Source organism: Ursus maritimus, unplaced genomic scaffold, assembly GCF_017311325.1.
Source record: "Ursus maritimus isolate PB19 unplaced genomic scaffold, ASM1731132v1 scaffold_5, whole genome shotgun sequence".
Lineage (NCBI taxonomy): Eukaryota > Metazoa > Chordata > Mammalia > Carnivora > Ursidae > Ursus > Ursus maritimus.
Window position 1 is genome coordinate 68,166,439 of NW_024426663.1, and position 24,056 is coordinate 68,190,494.

General features: G+C 43.6%; 1 protein-coding gene across 1 annotated transcript in view; it reads right to left on the reverse strand.

The window, feature by feature from the left end:
• The window catches only part of SNX24 (sorting nexin 24), a 154,606-nt gene that overhangs the window by 47,158 nt on the left and 83,392 nt on the right, over positions 1–24,056 (reverse strand). The window contains exon 3 of the mRNA XM_040622541.1: positions 11,766–11,870. Coding sequence (XP_040478475.1) covers positions 11,766–11,870 — 105 coding nt within the window. The remainder of the gene's footprint in view (positions 1–11,765; positions 11,871–24,056) is intronic.

Consider the following 24,056-nt stretch of genomic DNA (forward strand, 5'->3'; position numbering starts at 1 on the left):
GAAGGTCTATTTTACAGCACAGGTGAAGGAGTGACGGCAGGTGGCATTTCATAAAGACATACGCCCCAGTACGACCTGAGGTGAAGTGCACTTCTAGTACGACCCGTCACGTGCTTGCCACAGGTAGACCCTCCCAGAGACTCCTGCAGAATCACCACGCCACCCCTGAATGAGCAGGATACGAAATCCATTTTGATTTGGGAAGCAAACACTGTCAAATAGAATCTTATAGTCAGTAAAATAATTAAACTTGTTTTCCAAACCTCTCCTTGTTTGAAGAATGTGGTATAGGAAATTATGTCTGTCACTGCACAGAGAAGTCTGCAGTGTAAATCCTGGTAATAATATCTGGCTAGCCACGAAGAGAGATTTAGCACTTGAACACTCCACTAGGCCATATTTTCTTGGAAAGGAATACTCAGGACCCTAAAAATGTTATACACACACACACACACACACACTATATATATATACATATAATGTATATTTAAATATATTTTGTATATGTTATATTTATAAAGTAAATACAAATATATTATTTTTCATATATAAATATAAAATATATGTGTGTGTATATATATACACACAGATATATATATAGAAGAAATGTTTAAAAATGCATCACTGAGGTGATAAGAAAGTAAGGAATCAGGAGCATCCTTAAATTGAATATAAATTGAATATAAATAGAAATCCTGATAGTTAAGCAAGCACCAAAGCTGGTTCTGTCCCACGGGTGAGTCGTGAACCCTGTGACTTTGAGCATCCACTTTGGGGGCTGCATGGACAGAAGAAGTGAAGATAAAGCCTAAAGTCTGCCCAAGGTAGGTGGGCATGGGGGAACCTAAGGGCAAGGTCCAAGTAAGGCTGCTGAAGGATAGGCAGAGGCAGGGGAAAACATAAACCCCTTCACAGGTCTGTAACCTAAACTAATACCTTTGTGTAGTCCAAAAAACTTTCAAGCTAAGAAGTCCTAGTTGATACTGTTCCTAGGTGATTAGCAAAATCAAGCAAAAATTCTCTCTTGTGCAAATTTAATTCAATCCTAGGCTTAAAATCTCTAAGGATAGAGGTACAAGGAAATGGATTACCCAGCTAAAAGTAAAAACAAACAAAAACACATACATCCACACCTAAGAGGAAACAAAGCACCATGAGCAAGAACCAGCAGAAACAACTTAGACCTATGAAGATATCAGTTATTACAATTATGAGACCGAGAATTCAAAAAACAGAACAGAAAAGGGAAAGGAGCAACATTCAAAGATACGATACCTGAGCATTTTCCAGAAATGTTGAAAGGTGTCTGCATTCAGATTCAGAGAGCATGCACGTGCACACACACACACACACACAAAATACTCAAAAATACATACGAAAAAACCTACACTTAGATAGAGAATAACTATAGTAACTATAGTAATAAAGTTCACAGCAGAACTGTAAGAACACCAAAGATGAAAAACAGAAGAACATCAAAGATGAAAAGAAGACCCTAAAAGAATCAGAGAAAAATGACACATCACATTTAAAAGCCAGGTTTCTGTTTGTTTTTTCCTTGTATATTTGTTTTAAGCAGGATCCACGCCCAGTATAGAGCCCAGCGCAGGCCTTGAACCCACAACCCTGAGATCAAGACCAGAGCTGAGATCAAGAGTCAGACGCTTAACCGACTGAGGCCCCCAGGTGCCCCTATGCATTTCTATTTATAAGAATTGGTATTTTATGACTTTTATTCTTTCTCACATGTCTTTCAAAAACACAGAGAGTTGTGTATCTTTAAAGAAGACAATGAAATTTCTCCAGTTTTAGGATTACCACGTGCATCCACTGGATTCTTTTCTAAAATGTGTTATAGAATCTTAGTGATCTTATTTTTCCAATACTTGGCAATACTTTGCTACTTCATGATCCTATGTATCATTTCATCGTTACTCATCGATTATGCCCAACTATGCTAAGAAAATACAAAAATAATATAAAAACGATAAGAAAATGGAGGAATGATGGGATTGTTTGGAAGGATAATGAAATTAATAGCAATCATTATAATATGCTTTAGCTTTCTTACTTTGTTGCCCAAAATACTCATCATCTTTCAATGTCTGGAGACATCATCTTTTTTTTTTTTTTTTTTAAAGATTTTTTATTTATTTGACAGAGAGAGAGCATGAGCGGGGGGGAGGACAAGGGGAGAGGAGAAGCAGGCTCCTGCTGAGCAGGGAGCCCGATGTGGGACTCAATCCCAGGACCCTGGGATCATGACCTGAGCTGAAGGCAGACACTTAACTGCCTGAGCCACCCAGGTGTCCTGGAGACATCATCTTTGAAGTTACTTGTAAAATTATCAACGAACGCAGTTAAATATTCAGAAATTTTCATTTTCTACTCAAAATAGTAAAAAAAAAAAAATCGACAGAGGGAAGTGTTTTCCGATTATTAGAAGACTCAGATAGGGGCGCCTGGGTGGCACAGCGGTTAAAGCGTCTGCCTTCGGCTCAGGGCGTGATCCTGGCGTTATGGGATCGAGTCCCACATCAGGCTCCTCCACTAGGAGCCTGCTTCTTCCTCTCCCACTCCCCCTGCTTGTGTTCCCTCTCTCGCTGGCTGTCTCTATCTCTGTCGAATAAATAAATAAATAAAATCTTAAAAAAAAAAAAAAAAGAAGACTCAGACAATGAGCACAGGAACAGACAGGAACACTCTACAGGACCACAGTCCACAAGAAGTACAATGTACGCCACATATACCCTTTATAATAATCTTAAATGCATATTTAACATTTAAATTTTCTGGTAGCCACATGAAAAAAGTAAAAAGAAACAAGTAAATATATTTTGTTTAACCCGATAAATACAAAATATTACTTCAAATACCACTTCAAAAAAAAAATTACTGAGATATTTTACATTCTTTTTTGTACTAAGTTTTTGAAATCTGTATGTTGTAGAACATTTGATTCAGACTAGTCACATTTCAAGTGTTCAAATGTTCATTAGCCGCATGTGACTAGCAGTTTCCATAATATATAGCACAACTGGCTGCACAGGTAAAATCACAGATCACGAGACTTTCGATGCCATCACAGATGAATTTCCTCACACTGAGGGATCAGTGATGAAAAAGGAAATACAGTATTCTCTTGGAGCTGTTCATTCAATAGGAAGAACTTTACCATACGTTATTTTGCATCAAGAACTTGGACCATTTCATTTTGCTAAAAGAATGTGGAACACTATTTTTTTTTCTTTTTATGATGTTTGTGTACTAAGATTTATTTAACAGATGCTTTTTTTTGACAAAAGCACATACAAAGGTGTCTCAAAGGAAACACCAGTGAAGAAATTTTTTTTTAAAAAAAAATCAATGATTTAGTCATTCTAGTTGTGACTGTAAATTGAAAAAGGAAAATATTTTGCAATAATGCAGGAAAGATTTAAGTCAATGTTTCTTCAACAAATCTACTAACCATCAAGGTTTCCAAAGATTTGGATTTCAACAATGCATGTCTAAGAAAAAGAACCAGAAGAAATGATAAGCCAGAACCTATTTTTTATATACACACACACACATACACACACACACACACATATACATATATATACACATATATGTATATATATACATACATATTCATATATATAATTTGTATATAAAATTTATGTAATTTATATATATAACTTATGTATATAACCTATATAGATGAATTAGAGATATATAAATCTGGAAGATTTTATAGTGCTTATAAGATGATTTATGTTTCAGGTTCATGCATAACAGTTCATGACCCGTTGATCAGTAAAGTACACTGTTCAAAGGATGCTGCTGCCCATTTAAAAACTAGGGAAAAAAAGACTAAGGCTTTGACTTGGAGTTTGCTCTGTTGAAATTCCAATCAAAATTCTAATCAAGATGTCTTTCACTTTTCTCTTTATTTGAATTTTCGTAAATTATTCATAAAAAAAATCTTAAAATTACAAAAACACTAAAAATGGCCCACTGGTTTTAAATAGCAAATGGTGATGACCATTTTTCTCAGGAAAAATGGAGAGTTAATGTGCTTAAAGAGACCCCCACACAAACATCTAGGCAGATTAGGGGAAAAAAGCAAACAATTTCTCAAACAAAAAAAGTGTAATATTAAAACTTAAAAGTCAAAGGATAGACTTCCAGTTCTATTAAGATGGAAGAGAGATACTTTTCCCTCTTCCTCCTGCCAAGTACAACTCGGACGTCATAGTGGACATTGTATCTAAGGTTGAGGGAAGAAATGAAATCCGCCGGCACCTAAGGAATGACACAATGGTGAGTTTTTCTCTTTCCTGGGTTTTTGTTTTGCCTCATGTACCTCGACTTGGAGCAGAAAAAGCCAGAAGCCAGGAAATACCAAGAGAGGCAGACGAATCAGACCCAATAAAAGCCTGTTTTCTTTAGCAAAAAGACCGGAAAAGAGACAGTCTAGAAAGACAGAAAACTTTTAGACACTGACCACTCTACTCAACCCCAACACCACAGAAAAGATTGTCAGTCCACTTCCACTCAAGCCAGGGGGCGCTGGGGTGGGTGGCTCTGTCAGTTAAACACTTCCACTCCAGCCCGCCAAAGCCCAGTGGGAAGCCTAGATTCCCACCCTCATGAGGCTGCAATGAGGCACTCAATGCAGGCTGGTATCAGAGATGGCCAAGCAGGGAGCCAAGAAGCCAAGACTCTCGTCCCCCCCAAGTCGGTAATGTGCCCTGTCCAAGGGCCAGTGGACACTACGTGGGGAGCTGGAACTCCCATCCTCTTAGCAGTCATGAAGAACACCCCTCCCAGCCCAGAGGTCAACAAAGGCCAAGTGAGGAATCTGGTGCTCCACCTTCACCTGGTAGAAAGGAGGTAGAATCCCCCATACCCCACCTTCCCTGGACCGAGCAGTGTCAGAGAAGCCCAGCTAAGACAGGAGGTTTATAAACAAAGTTTTTAAAGATTTTATTTATTTATTGGTCAGAGAGAGAGAGAGAGAGAGACAGCACAAGCAGGGGGAGCAGGCAGAGGAAGAGGGAGAAGCAGACTCCCAGAAGGGCAGGGAGCCTGACGCGGGACTTGATCCCAGGACCCTGGGATCATGACCTGAGCCGAAGGCAGAGGCTCAACCAACTGAGCCACCCAGGTGCCCCAAGACAGGAGGTTTAAATAAGATCTAGTAACATAATACAAAAATATCCAGGAATCAACTGAAACCATTCATTATATCAAAACCAGGAAGATCTCAAACTGAATAAAAAAGACAATCAATAGATGCCAACACCAAGAAGACAAAGATGTTAGAATTATCTGATAGTGACTGTAAAGCAGCCATAACAATGTTTCAGTGAGTCATGACAAACACGTCTGAAACAAAAGAAACAATACGAAAACTCAACAAAGAAATACAAAGGGGGACGTCTGGGTGGCTCAGTCGGTTGAGCGTCTGCCTTCGGCTCAGGTCATGATCCCAGGGTCCTGAGATCGAGTCCCGCCTCAGGCTCCCTGCTCACAGGGGAGCCTGCTTCTCCCTCTGCCTCTGCCCCTCCCCCTGATTGTGCTCTCTGTCAAATAAATTAATAAAATCTTAAAAAAGAAAAATATAAAAGGTCAGCAAAGAAATAAAAACTATAAAGAAGAATCAGTGGGAATTTTAGAACTGAAAAATGTAGTCACCACAATAAAAAGTTCAGTGGACAGGTTCAATAGCAGGATGGAAGGAGTGGAGGAAAAAGTCAGCGAATGGAAAGACAGAAAAACAGCAATGACCTTATCTGACCAATGGAGAGAAAAAAGTCTGAAACAAAACCATGGAGAAGACCCAGGTCTCTGTGGGACCAGAGCCAAAAAACATATATTCCTATTATCACAGTCCTGGAAGGAGAAGTGAAAGGAGAGAACTTCAAACAACAAAAACCCAAAGTAATACACACCGAAACACATCATAATCAAACTTCTGAAAATAATGACAAAGACAAAATCTTGCAAACAGACATCTTAAAATAGCATCTTGCATAGAGAGGGAAAACAATAATATGACAGTGGATTTTTTTTTTTTTTTAGAAGGCATAGAAGTCAGAAGGAAGCAGCAGAATATTTTCCAAGTGCTGAAAAAAGGCTGTGAACCTAGAACCCTCTATCTACAGTGATCAGACTGGAAACAGCGTAAGGTCCTTATCGTGTTCAGGAGGAGACGAAAGAAAACAGGGAACTCCGACAAGAACAGATATAAACGAACAGAGGAGAGAAAATGCAAAGAGGAAAAGAGGGGGGGAAATCTGCCACCAATCCAAAAGCAGGCAAGAAAAGCGAAACCCCAGAAGGAGAGAGACAAGAGAAAGCGGGGATGATCGACCTAAGCTCAGTCACTGGAGCAGTCCCAGAATGTAAGTGGGACATTTTAACACACCTTTCTTCCTAGACATCAGAAAGCCAAGTCCGACTGATGAGCGCGCTTAACAAACTTCATCCCAGTATATACAGCTCACTGCACTCAAGAATTAGCGGGTACACATTTTCAAGCACACGGGGTCAATTTTAATAAATGCCTCATGTACTATTGGCAGAGTTAAAGATACAATACTGTGGTCCGCTGAAGACTACCGGCCCAACGCAACAGTACACTGTCTTACACAATTTTGAAAACACATGAGGGGTGGGCTAATCAGGTAAGCGGGTCTTCTGAAGACAGCATCCTGCACGTACTGTATAATAAACCCCACACCAGCTGCGCAAATGTCTTCCTCAAATGAATTTTAAGGCATTTTTGTTTAGCTTAGAATATCCTTATTCATGATTTCTAAGAGCCACTTCATTCTAGCTCCTGACACTTCCTGTATATATATATTTTAAAGATTTTATTTATTTATTTGTTTGAGAAAGAGAGAGAGTGTGTGAGCATGAGCAGGGGGGCGGGGAGAGGGTGAGGGAGAAGCAGACTCCCCACTGATTGCAGAGCCCCAACATGGAGCTCTATCCCAGGACCCCGGGGATCGTGACCTGAGCCTAAGGCAGACGCTTAACCGACTGAGCCACCCAGGCGTCCCTCCCTGTATATTTCACTGTTGTTCCCTCCTTATAAATAAGAGGAAAACATAAACCTCTGCTGTCCTCCAATAAGTGACATGTGATGTGGGTCCCTTTCTCAGAAACAAATCTCACATTATCGCAACAGATGTAACAAGGGCTGTATGCGAACTTCCCATGGAACGTGGCTGTCTAAAAACAAGCCAGCTGCAATTTCCTGTTGCTCCTGAAAAACAGAGAGGGACCTGCCCATTAAGCCAGGCTCAGATAAGGAAATGGAGCCACAAGGGAACCTCAACCTTGCCCACCATTTGTTTTTCTTTTCTGGAAGAGTACGATCTCCATCTCCGACACATTGAAATTTTGCTGGTGTGTCTAAACCTTGGCGGGTTTCCATCATTCTTCATGCTCTGCCCTTGGAGCACCTTGTCTGTCTAAAGGCTCACAGCCTCCAGCTTGGGGTAATGGTCAACTGCTTTCCCTTTGATTATTCCCTCCCCTACTTCTGTATTCCCCCCTCTTCTTTCTTTCTAGGACTCCAGGATCTTAGATCTGGATAGAGCCTCAATGCATCTTGTCTTTTGTTGGACAGTTTTTGTATCTTACTTTATGGGATGGTTTCCCAGCTGGAGAGCTGCCACTGAATATTTCCAGTTGGAGGACACAACAAATCCGAACTCTCGTGTGTCCCGACCACTCGTCCTACAGTTTCCTAGTGTCATCTTTTGGATGTAATGCTTTTGGGTAGCTCTCTAGATTTATTAAACCAATCTTTAGGACATATTTTGTGTTCTGAATTATCTCTATCCTGACAAGTCAGTGTTTCAGTTCATCCTGGTCTTTCTGTTCTTCAAAGGCCTGGCGATCCTTGGTTATTAGATCTCACTGAAGAAAGCAGTGTGGGGGGCTTCCGTGGGTTTCCTCTGCAGCTCTGTCAGACCTCCTTCCACATGGAAAGACAGTGTGGGCGGAGCATGCAATCTGGTCAGCTCTCCTCTGGGCTCAGTTGGTGGGGCGAGGGTTGTGAACTTGGGGCCCTAATATCTACATGAGAAGCCTTAGCTCTCCTCATTCTATTTAATATCTTGGCGTACTGTTTTGTATTGAAGAGAAAAGCCTTTAAAAATATTTTTGGCCCAGTCATAAACATCAGGCTGCCTATGTTCCACAGAGAACAAGTGGCTGGGACATCTGTCCCATGTGTGCACTCTGAATGGGCCCACTGCTTTTCGGTTTCACCCGCTGACTCTAAGCCCAGAAATTCTCCAGCAAAGCGGTGGCCAGTTTGCCTCCCACCTCTACTGCACGCTCTCAGAGCTGCTCCCTTCTGCTCTCTGCTGTATCCATTCATGCACTTCCAGAACATTCTATCTTCCCAAAAGTTGTTAAAAATTTTTCTTCCTCTGATGATCCCCGTTTCCCTTTGCCTACCTACAGTTAAGTATAACTGTGGAGGTTCATTACTTGTGAAGTTTTTGTACTTTTATTTCAGAGGGGTCTCAAGAAAAACGGGAAGTCATCTCAAAGCAGGGTATGTTCTGGGGCACCTGGGTGGCTCAGTTGGTTAAGCATCTGCCTTCGGCTCAGGTCATGATCCCAGGGTCCTGGGATCGAGCCCCGCATTGGGCTCCCTGCTCAGAGGAGAGCCTGCTTCTGTCTCTCCCTTTGCCTGCTGCTCCCCCTGCTTGTGCTCTCTCTCTCCGTCAAATAAATAAATAAAATCTTAAAAAAAAAAAAAAAAAGCAGGATGTATTCTATAAACCATGTCTGAGGGTCAAATCAGTTTGGGACACCCCAACTAATGTACTCTTAAGATTTGGATTTCTCTGCAGATGACTTAACACGGAAAACAGATGCATGCTGACAGGTTTCACAGGATTCTACATATTCAAGTTACAGACTTAAAAAATAACCGATCAAAATTAAAAAAAAAACCAAAAATTAAAAATTAAAAATCGCCAATCTATCAAGGAAACTGGAGCATAGATAGTTAATAAAATTGTGACCGTTTATGATTACAAGGCCTTGTCTTTTACGATTATTAATATATCCTTAAGTAAGACTATGTCAAGGCTGAGAAATTAGAAAATCTACAATGCGGAATGAAAAGAGCCCCCAGGGAGTTAAGAAACTAGAATTTCAGTCCATGTCTTTAACTAATAAACTCCAGGGAGTAAGGCAGGTTTTGTAACCACACGAGACCTCAGTTTCTCCATCGCTGAAATAAAAGAGCAGTGTGGGCCACCTTAGGGAATGCTGTCGCACTCACCCACGGTCCTGAAGGTACTAGCTGATCTTTGGACAAGAGGAAGAGTTGTTTTCTTTGGCCCTCTCAAGTGCTCATCTCCTTGTTCTACAAGGGGGAAACTGAGGCCAGATGGATAATAATGAGTATAACTGAAGGGCAGGAGGCAGGCTGGACTGGAAAACATTCTAATGTCACCCAGAGCTTTAGATGCTATGGCTGTGGGGTGTGAAAACCTTGTCAGGTTTATGGGCCAGAACAGGGCAATCCCGTCCAGTGCATACCGAGAATGTCTTACTCCTACAAAGACTTGAACACCAAAAGTTATCCAAAAATGACATGTGACCCAGGGTTTTCATTTCACTTGGGACTAATAAAGCATTCCTGCTCATCTCTGCAACTTCCATCTAGCTCCCACTGCCTGCAAACAGAATCAGGGAGAGAAGGGAGAAGAGAGAGCTCCCTGGACCTCCTTGGGGACCTAAGCGACAAGAAAATGAATATTAAATGCACGACAGGAAGCAAGCCCTCTCGGTCCCTAACCACATCTTTCAAGCCCTATTTCTGAGAATAGAAAATTCTAAGCTCAATTTGAGAGTCACTGTAAACTCCTCTCTGTGCCAGATGATTTTATCTGCATATTTATATCCAAAGTACAAACAACTTAAACTGTTTACAGTAAGTTGTAATGGAAGTCATGTGTCAAATACAACGGGAGGAAAAAGAGGAGAGCATTCTTTACAAGGAAAGCCCGAAGATATACAATATCTGTGGAAAATGTGGCCTATGAGAATGCATTGTTTACCTATTCCATTTAATTACAGAGAACATGAATTCTTACCCTTCGCATACAATGTCTAAAGTCTTGTTTTTCGGTTTGGTTTTGCCCGACACTGTTGCCAGGAGCTCTGGAAGTCCACAGCTCCATATACACGGCCTCGAGGAACGCAGCCACATACGTTCCTGTCATTTGTGGTCCCCGTTTCCTTTCATCTCCTGCTTCCAGAGAGGCAGGGAAGGGTCTGTCCACAATGCCCCAAAGCAGAAGAACAAAAACAGCCGAGAGAGCCCTCCTCAGATGCTCGCAAGGCCTTCAGCACGTCGGCTTTCCTTGTTGAACGCTGTCAAGACAGGAAAACTAGACAAGGCCACCAAGGGACTCTTGGCATCTGAATTTATCACCAAGTACAAGCCTGCGGGGATAGCTTCTCCGCAACTTCCAAACAACGGCGAATCAGGCACAACCGCCCAGAAAAAGTCTGTCACACACACCGTATGCTGGCTTCCCAGAGCCGCTGGCTACCTGCCTACACAGCATCTATCCTAGCACTAAAGCTTTACGGGTCACGGGGTATTATTAATGGAAAGCACAGTACAAGCTGCTGTTTCTGCGGTGCCACATGTCTCAGAGGGAGAGATCACCATGGCTAACCTGTAACCCTTGGGTGAGGTCCAGCTCTTCTCTTCCTCGTCCTCTCGGCCACACTCACCTGGGTCATTCCCATGCACCTGCCTCTCAAGTGCCCAGTGTCCTGGCTGAGCACCCGGTCTGAGCCGTCCCAGCACCTGCCCTGTGTGCTGCTCTTCGGATCAACTACGTGGACTATTCATCGGAGGCCTCTAGCCCTTTCTATTTTAAAACAGAGAAGCTGCCAGGGACACCCGGGTTGCTCAGTCGGTTAAGCGTCTGCCTTCGGCTCAGGTCATGATCTCGGGGTCCTGGGATCAAGTCCCGCATTGGGCTCCTTGCTCAGCGGGGAGCCTGCTTCTCCCTTTCCCTGCCACTTCCCCTGCTTGTGCTCCCCTTGTGCTTGCTCACTCTCTCTCTGTCAAATAAATACATAAAATCTTAAAAAAAAAAAAAAAAAAAAAACAGAGAAGCTGACATCATTCCATGCTTTCCTTTTTACTTGGGACAAGTGTTGTCTTATCCTGCTTCCGTAGTTCTGCTTGCTCCTCTCAGTGGCAGAAAAGAGCATCCGAACGCATTCTTTTAGAAACACACATTCTAATTTTCAAAGAAGTTGGCACTTCATCACAGGCAATTTTTATACTCCCATCCTCAACATGATTCCACAGAGGGACTAGCCAGGCCCAACGACAATTCGGTTTCTCTACGCCTTCAACAACCACAATCTAACAACTGGGCAGATGCTAGAAGACAGCAACAAATCTTGGAGAGCACACAAGAAACAAAAACAAAGTAATGTGGAGAGCTGAATTAAAAAATGGACAGACCCGCTTCCCATCAGTTTCTACCTTCCCACAAAATGTTCACGTCCTCAATCCACATAATGACAAATAGAACCTAATTAAAGCTAAAAGGACCAACTAACAATATACTTATAATTTTACACTTTCTTTTAATCTAGAATGTTTGACTGCTTGATGTACTTTTCATCTCACCTGTAAGTTGTGAGAATAAAATACCAAGATACAAGTTTATTTAAACGACATTATATTAACTGAGGATCTAAACACATCTTACCTGTAAATATGTTTCCAATCCTTGTCGTCGTTGTTCCAAGACTTTTGGGACCCAGTTCCTAACGTGTTTAGAAGGGATTTCTGGAGTTTTTATACATTTCTTCAGCTACAAAGACAGAAACAGAAAAAATACAGAAAAAGTCTCAATTATAAAGACATTCTTTGAGGGGGAAAGCCAATAAAAGAAAATGAACCACCATTATCTCCAATAAAAAGACAGAAGAAAATATAATTGTATTGAAATTTTTTTTAAAAAATTCTTTACTTAGGGGCGCCTGGGTGTCTCAGTCAGTTGAGCGTCTTACTCTTGGTTTCAGCTCAGGTCATGATCTCAGGGTCCTGGGATCAAGCCCCGCATCAGGCTCCATGCTCAGAACAGAGTCTGCTGGAGATTCTCTCCCCCTCCCTTTGCCCCTCCTCCATTCGCGTGCGTGCGCACATGCGTGCACTCTCTCTCTCAAATAAATAAATAAAATCTTAAAAAAAAAAAATCCTTTACTTAGCTGTCCTACATGTTCAGGTTTCAGGATAAGAGGTTTGTGTTTTTGGTAGTTGTTATGGTTGCATATCATCTAGTATTTCAGACCAGAATTATTTTTCTCTGAAAAGTTACAAGTTCAGTAAATGCAAAAAAAAAAAAAAAAAAAGTTCAGTAAATGCATCATAATGGAGGTAAGGTAGTTTATAATTTCCAAAATCAATTACTAGAAAGAAATTTTGCTCAGAAGAAGTACTTTTCTGATGAAAAGCTTTTCTACATATTACTTCACATAAAAACTCAAAATAAGATGCAATGTTTATAACCAACTCGTTGGAAATGCCACATGAACTAGACCACACCAGCTGGAAAGTTTCTCAAAAGGTCTGCAACAGAATGAACTTCAGCTTTTTTTTTTTTTTTTAAAGATTTTATTTATTTATCTATGTGACAGAGAGACAGCCAGCGAGAGAGGGAACACAAGCAGGGGGAGTGGGAGAGGAAGAAGCAGGCTCCCAGCGGAGGAGCCTGATGTAGGGCTCGATCCCAGAACGCCGGGATCACGCCCTGAGCTGAAGGCAGACGCTTAACCGCTGTGCCACCCAGGCGCCCCTGAACTTCAGCTTTTTAAAAGAGAAAGACTGATGCTTCCAATGCTCCTAAGAATTAGGTCCAAATTCTGTGTAAGAAAAATCACGGTTCTCGGCCAAGCCTTTCTGGGCAGGAGTTGGAAGGAACCGCATAAAAGAGAAAAATTCTATTGGAACTTGAGTTAGAGCTGCCTGTGGGAGGCACATCCTGTCTATGACATCTACATCCTAACCTGGGAATGTTACTTTACATGGCAAGCCGCTTTGCGGAGGTCATTAAATTAGGCGTCTTAAAATGGAGTGATTCTCCTAGAGTACCCAGGTGGGCTCAGTGTAATAAGATTCCTTAGAAAAAGGAAGCAGGAGGGTCAGATTCAGAGAGAGTGTGGAAGATGGTACATGGTAGCTTCTACCACAGAGGAAGGGTCGAGAGCCCAGTGATCTCTAGAAGCTGGAAAGGAAAGGGAATGGATGCTCCCCTCCTTGATTTCAGTCCAGTGAAGCTCGTTTCAGACTTCCGACCTCAAGAAGGATAAACAAAATAAATGTCTTGTTTTAAGCCACTAAGTTTGTGCTAATATGTTACAGCAGCAATATGAAACTGATACACTGACTAAAGCAGCATGAAGTTTAATGTTCTAATTAAAAACTTAGAAAACCGACCGAGGGGCGCCTGGGTGGCACAGCGGTTAGGCGTCTGCCTTCGGCTCAGGGCGTGATCCCGGCGTTATGGGATCAAGCCCCACATCAGGCTCCTCTGCTATGAGCCTGCTTCTTCCTCTCCCACTCCCCCTGCTTGTGTTCCCTCTCTCGCTGGCTGTCTCTACCTCTGTCGAATAAATAAATAAAATCTTAAAAAAAAAAAAAAAAGAAAAGAAAACCGACCGAAACTGTGTAGGGGAAGTCAGAGCTGGTTAAGAATAGACAGATTATGACCTGTTGAGTGAGGGGCACAAGCCCTGAGCATCTGAGCTCCCACATTGGGGAAATGAACCCCATGGCTTGTTTTGAATGAAGACGCAGTTTCATTATAGCCATGGAAAGGATGTAGATAGAGTCAGCAGATTTATTACAGATCCCAGAAACAGGGGATCGGTAGCAGGTCACGAGCCAGCAGGAGATAAGAGAGGAGGGTAGCAAGCACCTATCACTTACAGGTGGTGGGGATGGAGGTCACTAACTTGTCTAAGGCTTACCTCCAAAAGGTTATTTTAAAAGATGCCAGGGAAAGCAAAGTGAGAACTCATGGCAGAAATCCTGAATTCAAGTCCTCACCTGACTGTTCAGACTCTGGGTGTGAGCAGGGTTTTCATACTGTAAAATGCCTAGACAGCACCTCAGAAAATCAAAATTGTTTTTCAAAGTTTCAAAAACTCAGACATACAAGTTTTTCTCATCACAGACTTCTCCTTTACTATACATGCACATAAGGAGCATAATAATCACTAAGAAAACGCACACAGTTAAAGCCTTGCAGCTAAACCTGTAATAAAAACATCTTTCTGCACATAAGAATATATTTACCATTAACGGAAAAAGAAGGGGTCTTTGGACATCTCCCAGGTCAGCACTTCCAGTTCAAGCCACCAGGCAGAGCCTGGATTTGCAGCCTCCCTCCGTCATTAAAATACTAATGTGAAAGTGCTCACTGCAAACCACAAATCCACTCTCCTTGCTCTGCTCACCAATAGAGCTCCTGTATTATTAGGAATAATCATGTATTCAGTTAAATTCAGCCAAAAAGCTAAATTTCCCAAACCCCCCCCTCCACTGCAGAGAGTGGAAGAGAGCGGTAATCAGAAGTCACTGAGGACTTTTCATAAAAATTCTTTTAAAATGGAACAGACTCGGGGCACCTGGCTGGCTTAGTCAGTAGCACATGCAACTCTGGATCATGGGGTTGTGAGTTCGAGCCCCATGTTGGCTGTAGAGATTACTTTAAAGAATAAATACAATTAAAAAAAAAAAAAAGGAACAGAATCAGCTGGCTTGCACGTTTTGTTCTACCGTCCCCCACACCCCACCCAGGTCTGTCCCCTGCCACCTTCTTCCTGCCTAGAATATGATCATGATGGCTGGAGCTGCAGCGGCCATCTGCCACCACGGGGCAACTCTGAGGATGGAAGACAGTTGTTTCAGATGACTGAGCAGAAAGGAAGCAGCAGCCACGTGCCTGAGCCTTCAGGAGCTGTCTCAGCCCTGGACTGTTCACTTGCTGACTTGCATTCTGAGAGGAAAAAAATAATCCTTTTTTTTCTTTAAGGGTCACTGGTATTTGGACTCTCTGTTTTATGTACCTGAAGTTAATCCGGATAAATGTCCAGAAAGAAAAAACAGGCAAAAAGTCAAAGGTAATGGGACACAGAAGAATGAAACCAAAGGGGCAGAGAAGAAGTAATTACCAAGTGAGAGATTAAGAACTTTCTACAAGACAGAAAGCAGGAGTATGCCAATGAGGAAAACAGAGCAGAGGAAGCCCCCAGCCAGGCCACCTCAAGAAAGGGATCGCAAAGAGCAGGGACCCCCATCTTCTCAGCAGACTTGAGAGCTTTGTGCTCAGGACTGGCGTAAGAGGAAGGGGGAGCCAAGAAGGGGAATGACACAATGCCATGGCTCGTGCCAATAAATGCTCTGCCCCTACCCCCATTAGCAGGGCGACTAGTTACCTGGTTGCCTCCCTAGCACTCACACCCACATAAAAAAGGGTCAGCATCCCTCAAGAAAATGAATGAAGCATCTGGCTGGAATGATGGTGTCTGCCATTCTACTCACGCTGTCGCGGAGTCCCCACTCTAACAGCTGGCTCTCTCCTCTCACTCCCTGCGATGAAGCCCTCCAGCCGACACGCCCTACAGAGGGACCAGACTCGTGTACCCAAGGCAGAGGTACCGCTGAAAAATAGCAGGAATGATTCATCTAGTTGCATGGGCAATGGAGGCTAGCTGTCATGGCAAAGACAGCACTATGAAAAAGAAAGGACAAGAAAACCAAGTTGAACAACGAACCCCAAAGGAAAACAAGTAACAGAACAGATCCCTGACATCTACTTAGTACCTGCAGGCTGATTTGAGAAGACGTTGCTTCTATAAAACAAGAAGAGGTTGCTATGGAAAAAAAAAAAAAAAAAAAGAATGAGATTTTTTGAGAAATTAAAAAACACAACACGGAAGTCAAAAATTAAAAAAAGAGGTAGAATATAAAATCATGGATGTCTCTCAAACTGTACAGCAAAGAGACTGAGAGCAAAGTTAGGTGAAAAGAAAAACACCACCAGGATTAATCCAGGAAGTTTAATCTAAAACAAATAAGCATTCCATAAAGGAGAAAAGAAATTCTCAAAGAAATGATAGAAGAATTATGCGACCTCATATAGATCTTCAGATTAAGAACTCACTGAGCACCAGCGTAATATACTTCAAAAGCCCCACAGCCACCGACATTTATCTGGGAGCTCTCCGGAAAACAAGGACAGAGAGAAGACACAGGGAAAACATGTGGTGACAAGCACAGGAAGGGGAATGGCAGGGGCAGCTGACTTCTTGTCGGCAGTGGCGGACGGGAGGACATCAGTGCTGCAAAGATCTGATGTGAGCAGGGATTTCTATCACCAGCCATACCGTCAACCATGTGTGGGAGAACAGAAGCATTTTCTGACATTCCAGACCTCAAAAGGTTTACCTCCTAAGCTTCTTTTACACGAAGGAAGTTGAGGCTGTAACTCCAGAAAACAGCTTAAAGCAAAGAAGAGAAAGACGAGGATCAGGACTTATAGCCCGGCCCCATCAGTGTGAGGAAGGGAACCCAGGGACAGTGGATTTGGGGAGCGGAGTTTCTGGGAGAAGGCTGATTCCATGCAGTAGGAAGCATGGGGAAGATGAACACATTTTAGGTTTTGTTCAAGTAGATTATCTTTCGTCTACTAGAAAAGATAAGTTCCAGGGGAAGCAAGAGCCCCTGAAGAAGGTCCTGGAGCAGAAGACACTGAGGCTCTCCTACATGTTCATTCAGTGCTAGAGACACCCCTGGGGCACGTGGGGCTCACATACCGGGGAAAGACAAGAAACAATACACGAGGTAATAAAACGGAGGGGGGCGGAGAGATAGTAACAGAAAGGGCTGGGAGTTGGGGGCCTGTGTGAGGTGGGAATGTCTGAGGAGCGATGGGAATCACGCAAGGAGGGAGCCAGGTAAGGAGCTGGCGAAGGAGCAATGGGGAGGAGGGGCCAAGCCTGGTGTTCAAAACGCAGCAAGGAGACGGGTTCAGAGAGGTGGCAGCATCGCACGCTGCAGGGCCTTGGAGGCCACGTAGGAAATTGTGTTCATTTTAAATGGGAAGCTTAGTGAATGTCTTCAGCAAGGGAACGACCTGATAGAAGTTTACTTGAAAGAGGTCCTGCCAGATTCCATAAGCGAGATGCACTATAATAGGGCAGGAGTCAACATGAGGAGACCGGTCGGAACCTTCTGCAGAAGAAATCCAGGCAAGAGACCAGGGTGCTTTGGACTATGGTCCTGGCAGTGGAAGCGGGGACAAGTAGAGGCTGCGGGAGTATGCAGAAAGGAGAGATGCTCAGAATGACTCTGAGTCCCTAGCGGTGTCAGGTCTGCGGCTTCGCCGGGCAGCCATATTTGAGTGACCGGTCTGCTGGTTACGGAAAGATGGTAGAAAGCCAGGTTCGGGGAAAGTGGCAGGCAACACCAGCTATCTCCCCAGATCCACCGCCCCTCCCTTCCACAGAACAGCAGGGATTTTCAGCTGGCGTACATGAATAGGAGCATGAGCGCAGAATAAAGAACACGTTTCCCAAGTGCCCTGGAAGCTGTGTGTGGCCATAGGACTGAATTCTTGCAGAATAAAGAACACACTTCCCAAGCGCCCTGGAAGCTGTGTGTGGCCATAGGACTGAATTCTTGTGGAAGGCAGGTAAACAGAAGTGTTCTTACAGGGAAGGACTATTTCCTTCTTTCCTTTCCTCCATCCTGCTAGCTGACCTGGCCATGTAATGGCTAGACAGACGCCTTCACCCATGAGGTCAAAGACTCCCATGGAGAATGCTAAAGCCATAAGAGCCTGGGCCCCTGATCATGAAACAGCCACATCAGCCCTACACATTTACAGGAGAGAAATAAAGGCATATCTGTGGGGCGCCTGGGTGGCTCAGTGGGTTGAGTGTCTGCCTTTGGCTCAGGCCATGATCTCAGGGACCTGGGATCAAGTCCCACACCGGGCTCCCTGCTCCGCGGGGAGTCTGCTTCTCCCTCTCCCTCTGCCCCTCTCCCTGCTACACAAACAGACAAATAAATAACTAATAAATGTACATCTGTGAATGCCACCATTATTCTGGCTCTAGAGTTACTTGCAGCAAAGTCTAATCTCACATGAGTAGGGCTTACAGGTGATAAAGCTAGTTGCCTACCCAATATTCCTTCCTTCCTTCTTCTTGCAAAAAAAACCCCAAACCAAAAACAAAACCCCAATGCCATTCAGGGTGTCAACGTGGTGAGCAAAAAAATCTTGATTTCTCAAGTTCCCTTGTAATTAGGATGGCCATGTGACAGAATGTTAGTGAAATGTAGTTGAAGTCTACTGGGTAGGGCTCCTGTTTTCCTCAGAGAGAAAGTAACGAAGAAAAGAGAAGGAAAAGAAAAAAGAAAAGGTCCTTCTTCCTGACAGAAAAGCTGCAAGGGCTGGAGGGACAGCAGCTACATTGTAACTAGAAGGGTGCAAGGCAGGTGCAAAGGTAAAGACGGGGAAGCAGAAAGACAAAAAGGAGCTTGGAACAGGATACTGTGGAATTGCTACATCAACTTGGACTGCCTGCTTTCAGTTTTGTTGCAGTATGAGAATCATCTCTCACTTGTTTAAGAAACCTAGTCAAGTTTCTATTACATCCAACCAAAAATAATCCTGGCATAAAGGAATCCACTGTTTGGTTTTGATGATTTAAAGTGACAGAGGCCCCCTAGGCACTCAAATGGAGATAAAGCACAGGCAGGCAGATATGGGCCTGTAGATCTGGGCATCAGATACCTACATGGAATCTAGAGCCTTGGAACTAGATGACGGTGGGAGTTTCTCCACTGGTACAGACGGAAAAAAAATTGCTGTGATGGCAGAATCCTAAGACAGCTCCAAGATCCCTGTCTCTTGGTGCAGGTACTGCAGAATCCCTTCCCCTGGGTTCAGATGGCCTCGTTGAACGTGGTGGGGGACAGTCACTCCCTTGATCAGGTTACCTTTTATGAGACCCAGTCCCAGCAGACTGCTGGCTTTGCCATGTTACAGCCACATGGCTCGGACCTGGGGGTGGCCTTGAAGAGCTGAGAGCTACCCCTAGCCAACGGTCAGCAAGCAAAAAGGGACCTCAGTCCCATGACAGCAAGAAATGGAGTCTCCCCAAAATGAGCCTGCAAGAGGACCCTGAGCCCTAGATGGGACCACAGACTTGGCGACACCCAGGTGACAGCGTGGTGAGACCTTAAGCAGAGAACCCAGTAAACCTGCGCCCAGACTCCTGACCCACAGGAACTCTGAGCAGATACAGTCGTCTCATTTTACGCTGCTGAGTGTGCGGTGATCAGTTCTACTGCAACAGGACACTGATAAAGGGGCTGAGACCCCCAACTCTGAGAGGCAGGGCGGAGAAGTAGGCAGTCACTCACCGAGCAGGGGCTGAAACTGCACGTTCGGGCAGCAAAGCGTTCCAAGAAGTGGGCATGGTCAGACTGCACCCAGCGAGGCTGGGGAAGTCAAACACTGGGCAGTGTGCAGGTAAGAAGTGGGAAAGCAGGGACTCCTCTGTCAAGGAATTCTACCAAGAAAGGAGAGCAAGCGGCCCACACGGGAGGGAAGCCTGGAGTCAAAGGTGGGTTTTATTGTGCTAAACAGGAAACGCTATGACATGTTCATTTATTGATGAGACTGATCCAATATTGAGGAAAGAGGGAGGGGGAGAGAGAGGGAGGGGAGGGAAACAATTTATGACCGTCTGTAAAGGAATAAATACGTATCTCACTTCTACAATATTTGAGGTATTTCGCAAACAGAAACAAAGCCAAAAACGCTAAATTATTCTGTGGTAATAAGCTTATTCGGCTTCAGTTTAAACCTAAAGAAACTTCCTTTAAAGCTACTGAATGATGACATTTCTTACATTGTAAAATGGAAAATCAGCTCCATTCTCTGTCTCTCTCTCTCTCTCTCTTTTTTTTTTTTAAATCTTGAAGATATAGTACTGAAAACACTTTTCCTTTTTATTGATGTCAGGAGTGTGGAGGAAGCCGATCATTGGAGCGGCAGGGACCTGTGACAGCATTTGTAGGTGAGTAATGAATTGCTTTAGATGAGGAGAGACAAACCCAAGACAATATGTTTGCAGCAGGGCTCAGCTGCTCCCAAGATAAATACCCCTCTGTCATTCCGGCGATGATTAACTGTTCTGGTCACGCTGCACCCAGCCACATGGCCTTTCTGGTCCACGCGGACAGCCACCAGATTCCATGATACCGCAAGCACTGTCCCCTTCGCCTGGAGTGATCACTCTCTTTCCTTTTCTTTTTTTTTTTTTTTTTTAGATTTTATTTATTTATTTATTTTCAAGTAATCTCTACACCTGATGTGAGGCCTGAACCCACAACCCGGGGATCAAGTGTTGTCTGCTCCCCAGACTGAGCCAGCCAGGTGCCCTCCCTTCCCTTTTTATGCCATGACAAGAGTAAACTCAGAACTTACTGCACACAGATGTGCCATGTATACACTGGTGAGAGTAACCATTTCCTCTCTTTCTTTTTTTCTCTTTCTTTCTTTCCTTTCTTTCTTTCTTTCTTTCTTTTTCCTTCCTTCCTTCCTTCCTTCCTTCCTTCCTTCTCTTTCTTTCTCTTTTTCTTTCTTTCTCTTTTCCTTCCTTTCCTTCCTTCTTTCTTTCTTTCTTTCTTTCTTTCTTTCTTTCTTTCTTTCTTTCTCTTTCTTTCTTTCTTTCTTTCTTTCTTTCTTTCTTTCTTTCTTTCTTTCTTTCTTTCTTTCAGATTTTATTTATTTGAGAGACAGGAAGAGAGAGAGTATGTGCGTGAGTGCCGGGGAGAGCAGGAGGACAGGGAGGGGGAAGGAATCTCAAGCAGACCCCTTATTGAGCTCGAAGCTGGTCTTGGGGCTGGACCCCAGGACCCTGTGATCACGACCTGTGCCAAAACCAAGAGTTGGATGCTCAACCGACTGAGCCACCCAGGTGCCCCAATAGTGACCATTTTCCACAGAAAGGAACACAAACACTCTTCCAGATCACATGAATAAAAAGATGGAAATGGAACAAAAAAGTTAAGGAAAGAAGTGGGGAGACTTCAGGGTAAAATTCAATCTTTCACTCCACCTTGGCATCCCTACATCCTTAGGGTTCCCTCTAGAAACACTACACGTGGTGCTGTGCTCCTGGTTTAACCCCCTAAGGCAGCTTTGGGGTTCCTCTGAAATGTGTACTGCGTTAAATTAAATAGGAGGATATAATATTTTATTCCAGCCAAAAGGAGGCAATCACAAGCATGAGGACAGTTAACTGAGTAATGAACCAGCACCCTGCTCCCCTGAAGCCCCTGGGCTGGAGCTGAGAGCATAAGCTGGGAGGGCACGGGCTCAGCAGCTGGCCACATAGGAAAGGGTTTTCCCCCACTCCTGTGACTATAGGCCTATGGAGGTAAAGCTGTTCTCAAGGACCACCATGCAAAGTGGTAACTGGCTTGTCTCTAGGGGATGTGGGCAGGTGTTGCTGGGGCACAGGGGAGGCACGTGCAGGCAAAAGGCTCTCCCTGTCACCACGGTCTGGGCCTGAGCAGTATGGAGGGAACCCTGTAACTTCATTTTAAAAAGGATACTATGCAAAGAGTGAACAGAGAAGAACAGGGTAGGCGACTGCCTGGGTTTCAGTGTGGTGCTAGTCGTGTTCCCATCCAGGACTGGGGAGCTACAAAGGACTTCCCAGTGTAACCTGGGACAGAAATTACAGTGAGCTCAAACCCCACAACAGAAGCCATTTTTTTCACCCCAAATATTCCTCCAGGAATTTATAAATATGCATAATGTCTTCCAAACATCCTATTTGCCAAATACTTACTTAATGCCTAATAATGTGCCCAACACTAGCATGCAGCGAGGAAGATACAAAAGATAAGATATGGTCCCTTTTATTAAAAAATGTGTCTTCTAGTTGGACAAGACTTGGGGACAACTAAATCTTAATGATCTCTTAGATGTTTTTAGGTTAAGTAAATGTCTACTCTAAAGGAACAGGACAGTGCCCGGCTGGCTCAGTCGGTGGAGCATGTGACTCTTGATCTTGGGGTGGTGAGTTCGAGGCACATGTTGGGCAGAGATTACTTTAAAAAAATACATAAAAATAAACGAACAGGAGTTTCCAAGAACAAAGACATGAGGGAATCAAAAAAAGAAACCCATGTGAGAGACAGAGAACATGAGATGTTTTACTTTGGTTTGAAAAGATCAGAACGCAGAGGGGAGGCCATTCGGCATGGCAAAGATAGACAGAAAAAGTGATTTTCATACACTGGGGTGAATGGGGAGACTGGATTGGTGGCCATTGCTGTTTTCTTATGAGAAAGTGAGAAATAAGGTCGACCAGAAAATGGATTTGTGGTTGACACAATAATGGTTCTCCCCAAAGATGTCCATGTCCTGATCATAAGAATCTGAGACTGTGTCACGTTACGTGGCTGAAGAGTGGGATTAAATCAAGCATCCTGAGATGGAGAATTACCTAGGGTTATGTAGGTAAAGCCAATGTAATCTCAAGGGAGAGGCTAAAGTGTCACCATCAGAGAGGGGAGATGTGGGGACGGGACAGATGATGACAGAAACAGAAACTGCAGGGCCTTACTATGGCTTTGGAGACAGAAGAGGCCACAAGCCACAGACTGTGAGCAGCTTCTAGAAGCTAGAAAAGGCAGGGAAATGGATGCTCTCCCAGAGCCTCCCAGGAGGAACACGGCCCTGTCGACACATAATAAATGTGTGTTGCTTTAAGCCACTAGCTCTATGGTGACGAATCCTACCAGTAAAAGGAAATTAATAGAGTCTAAGATTACTGGCCTTGAGGGTCAAGGTCCATGATACGGTTGACAAGGCGGACCCATTTCAATGTATTTGGGCAAAAGAGTGAAGAAGGAAACGGTGCTTTAGGGAAACTGATCTGTAGCAAAGAATGAACCAGAAGACAAGGATCAGAAACAGTTAAAGCCATACTAATAAAATGGTAAGACTCTGGCTTGGGAGGGCAGAGGAGAAAGGGGTAAGTTAAACAGTGCATAGTACTGAAGTTTCAAAGACTCAATCGATGGGACCTGATGACACTCTGAATACAGGAGGTAAGAGAAAGGCAGGAGAGATAACCCCCCACCCCCCACCCAGGGGTTTCAAACCTTGTGGCTTCAGTGCATGTGATGGGGAGAGGGTGGGTGGGGAGGGCTGTTGAAGCGATGTGTCTAAGAATAGAACCACACAACAGGACGTGTCCAACGTCAAGAGGCACTGGGGTGCCTCATCATTTGGGATGCTGGTTTAACAGGCAGATGACTGGGCTCCATCACAGAGATTCTGTTCCAGCATGGCTGGGTAGCACCCGGAATGTGCATTTCGGTCAACACTGTGCTGATTCTGGGGGTCCAAAGTGCCCACTACGAAACACACCCATCAGGAAAAGCTAAACAAAAATGGAATCAAATACTCCTCATGGCTCTGGAGCAAATGACTGATAGGACCCGAAATCTGAAAGAGGGAAAACTGACCTAACAGATAACATACCAACTTAAAGCTTTTGTAAATTAAAATAAGTATCCTAGCCAAAAGGTCCTGAGTGAAAAATACTTTTCAGCAAATGGCTAATATTTCATTAACAAGCCAAGCAAACCAATGGGCAAAAACAAATGAGCCCACAGCAGAAAGTCAATTCCAAAAGAGGGAATACAATTTCTAAACCAACTAAGACATACCAATGAAAACGGCAACAAGGCCACATACATTGTTTGCTAAGTAAACAAATATAATTGGGGAGAGGTAGAATTCAAACTTGATAACATTTTGTGATACTTTCAAATGTGCTGGTTGCATTTCACATCTGCTATAACCATTTTGAAAAATAATTTGGCAAGATACATCAGGGGCTGTAAAAACATCCAAACCCTCTGGTAGAGAATTTTTTTTTCTTTTTTTACCACTTAG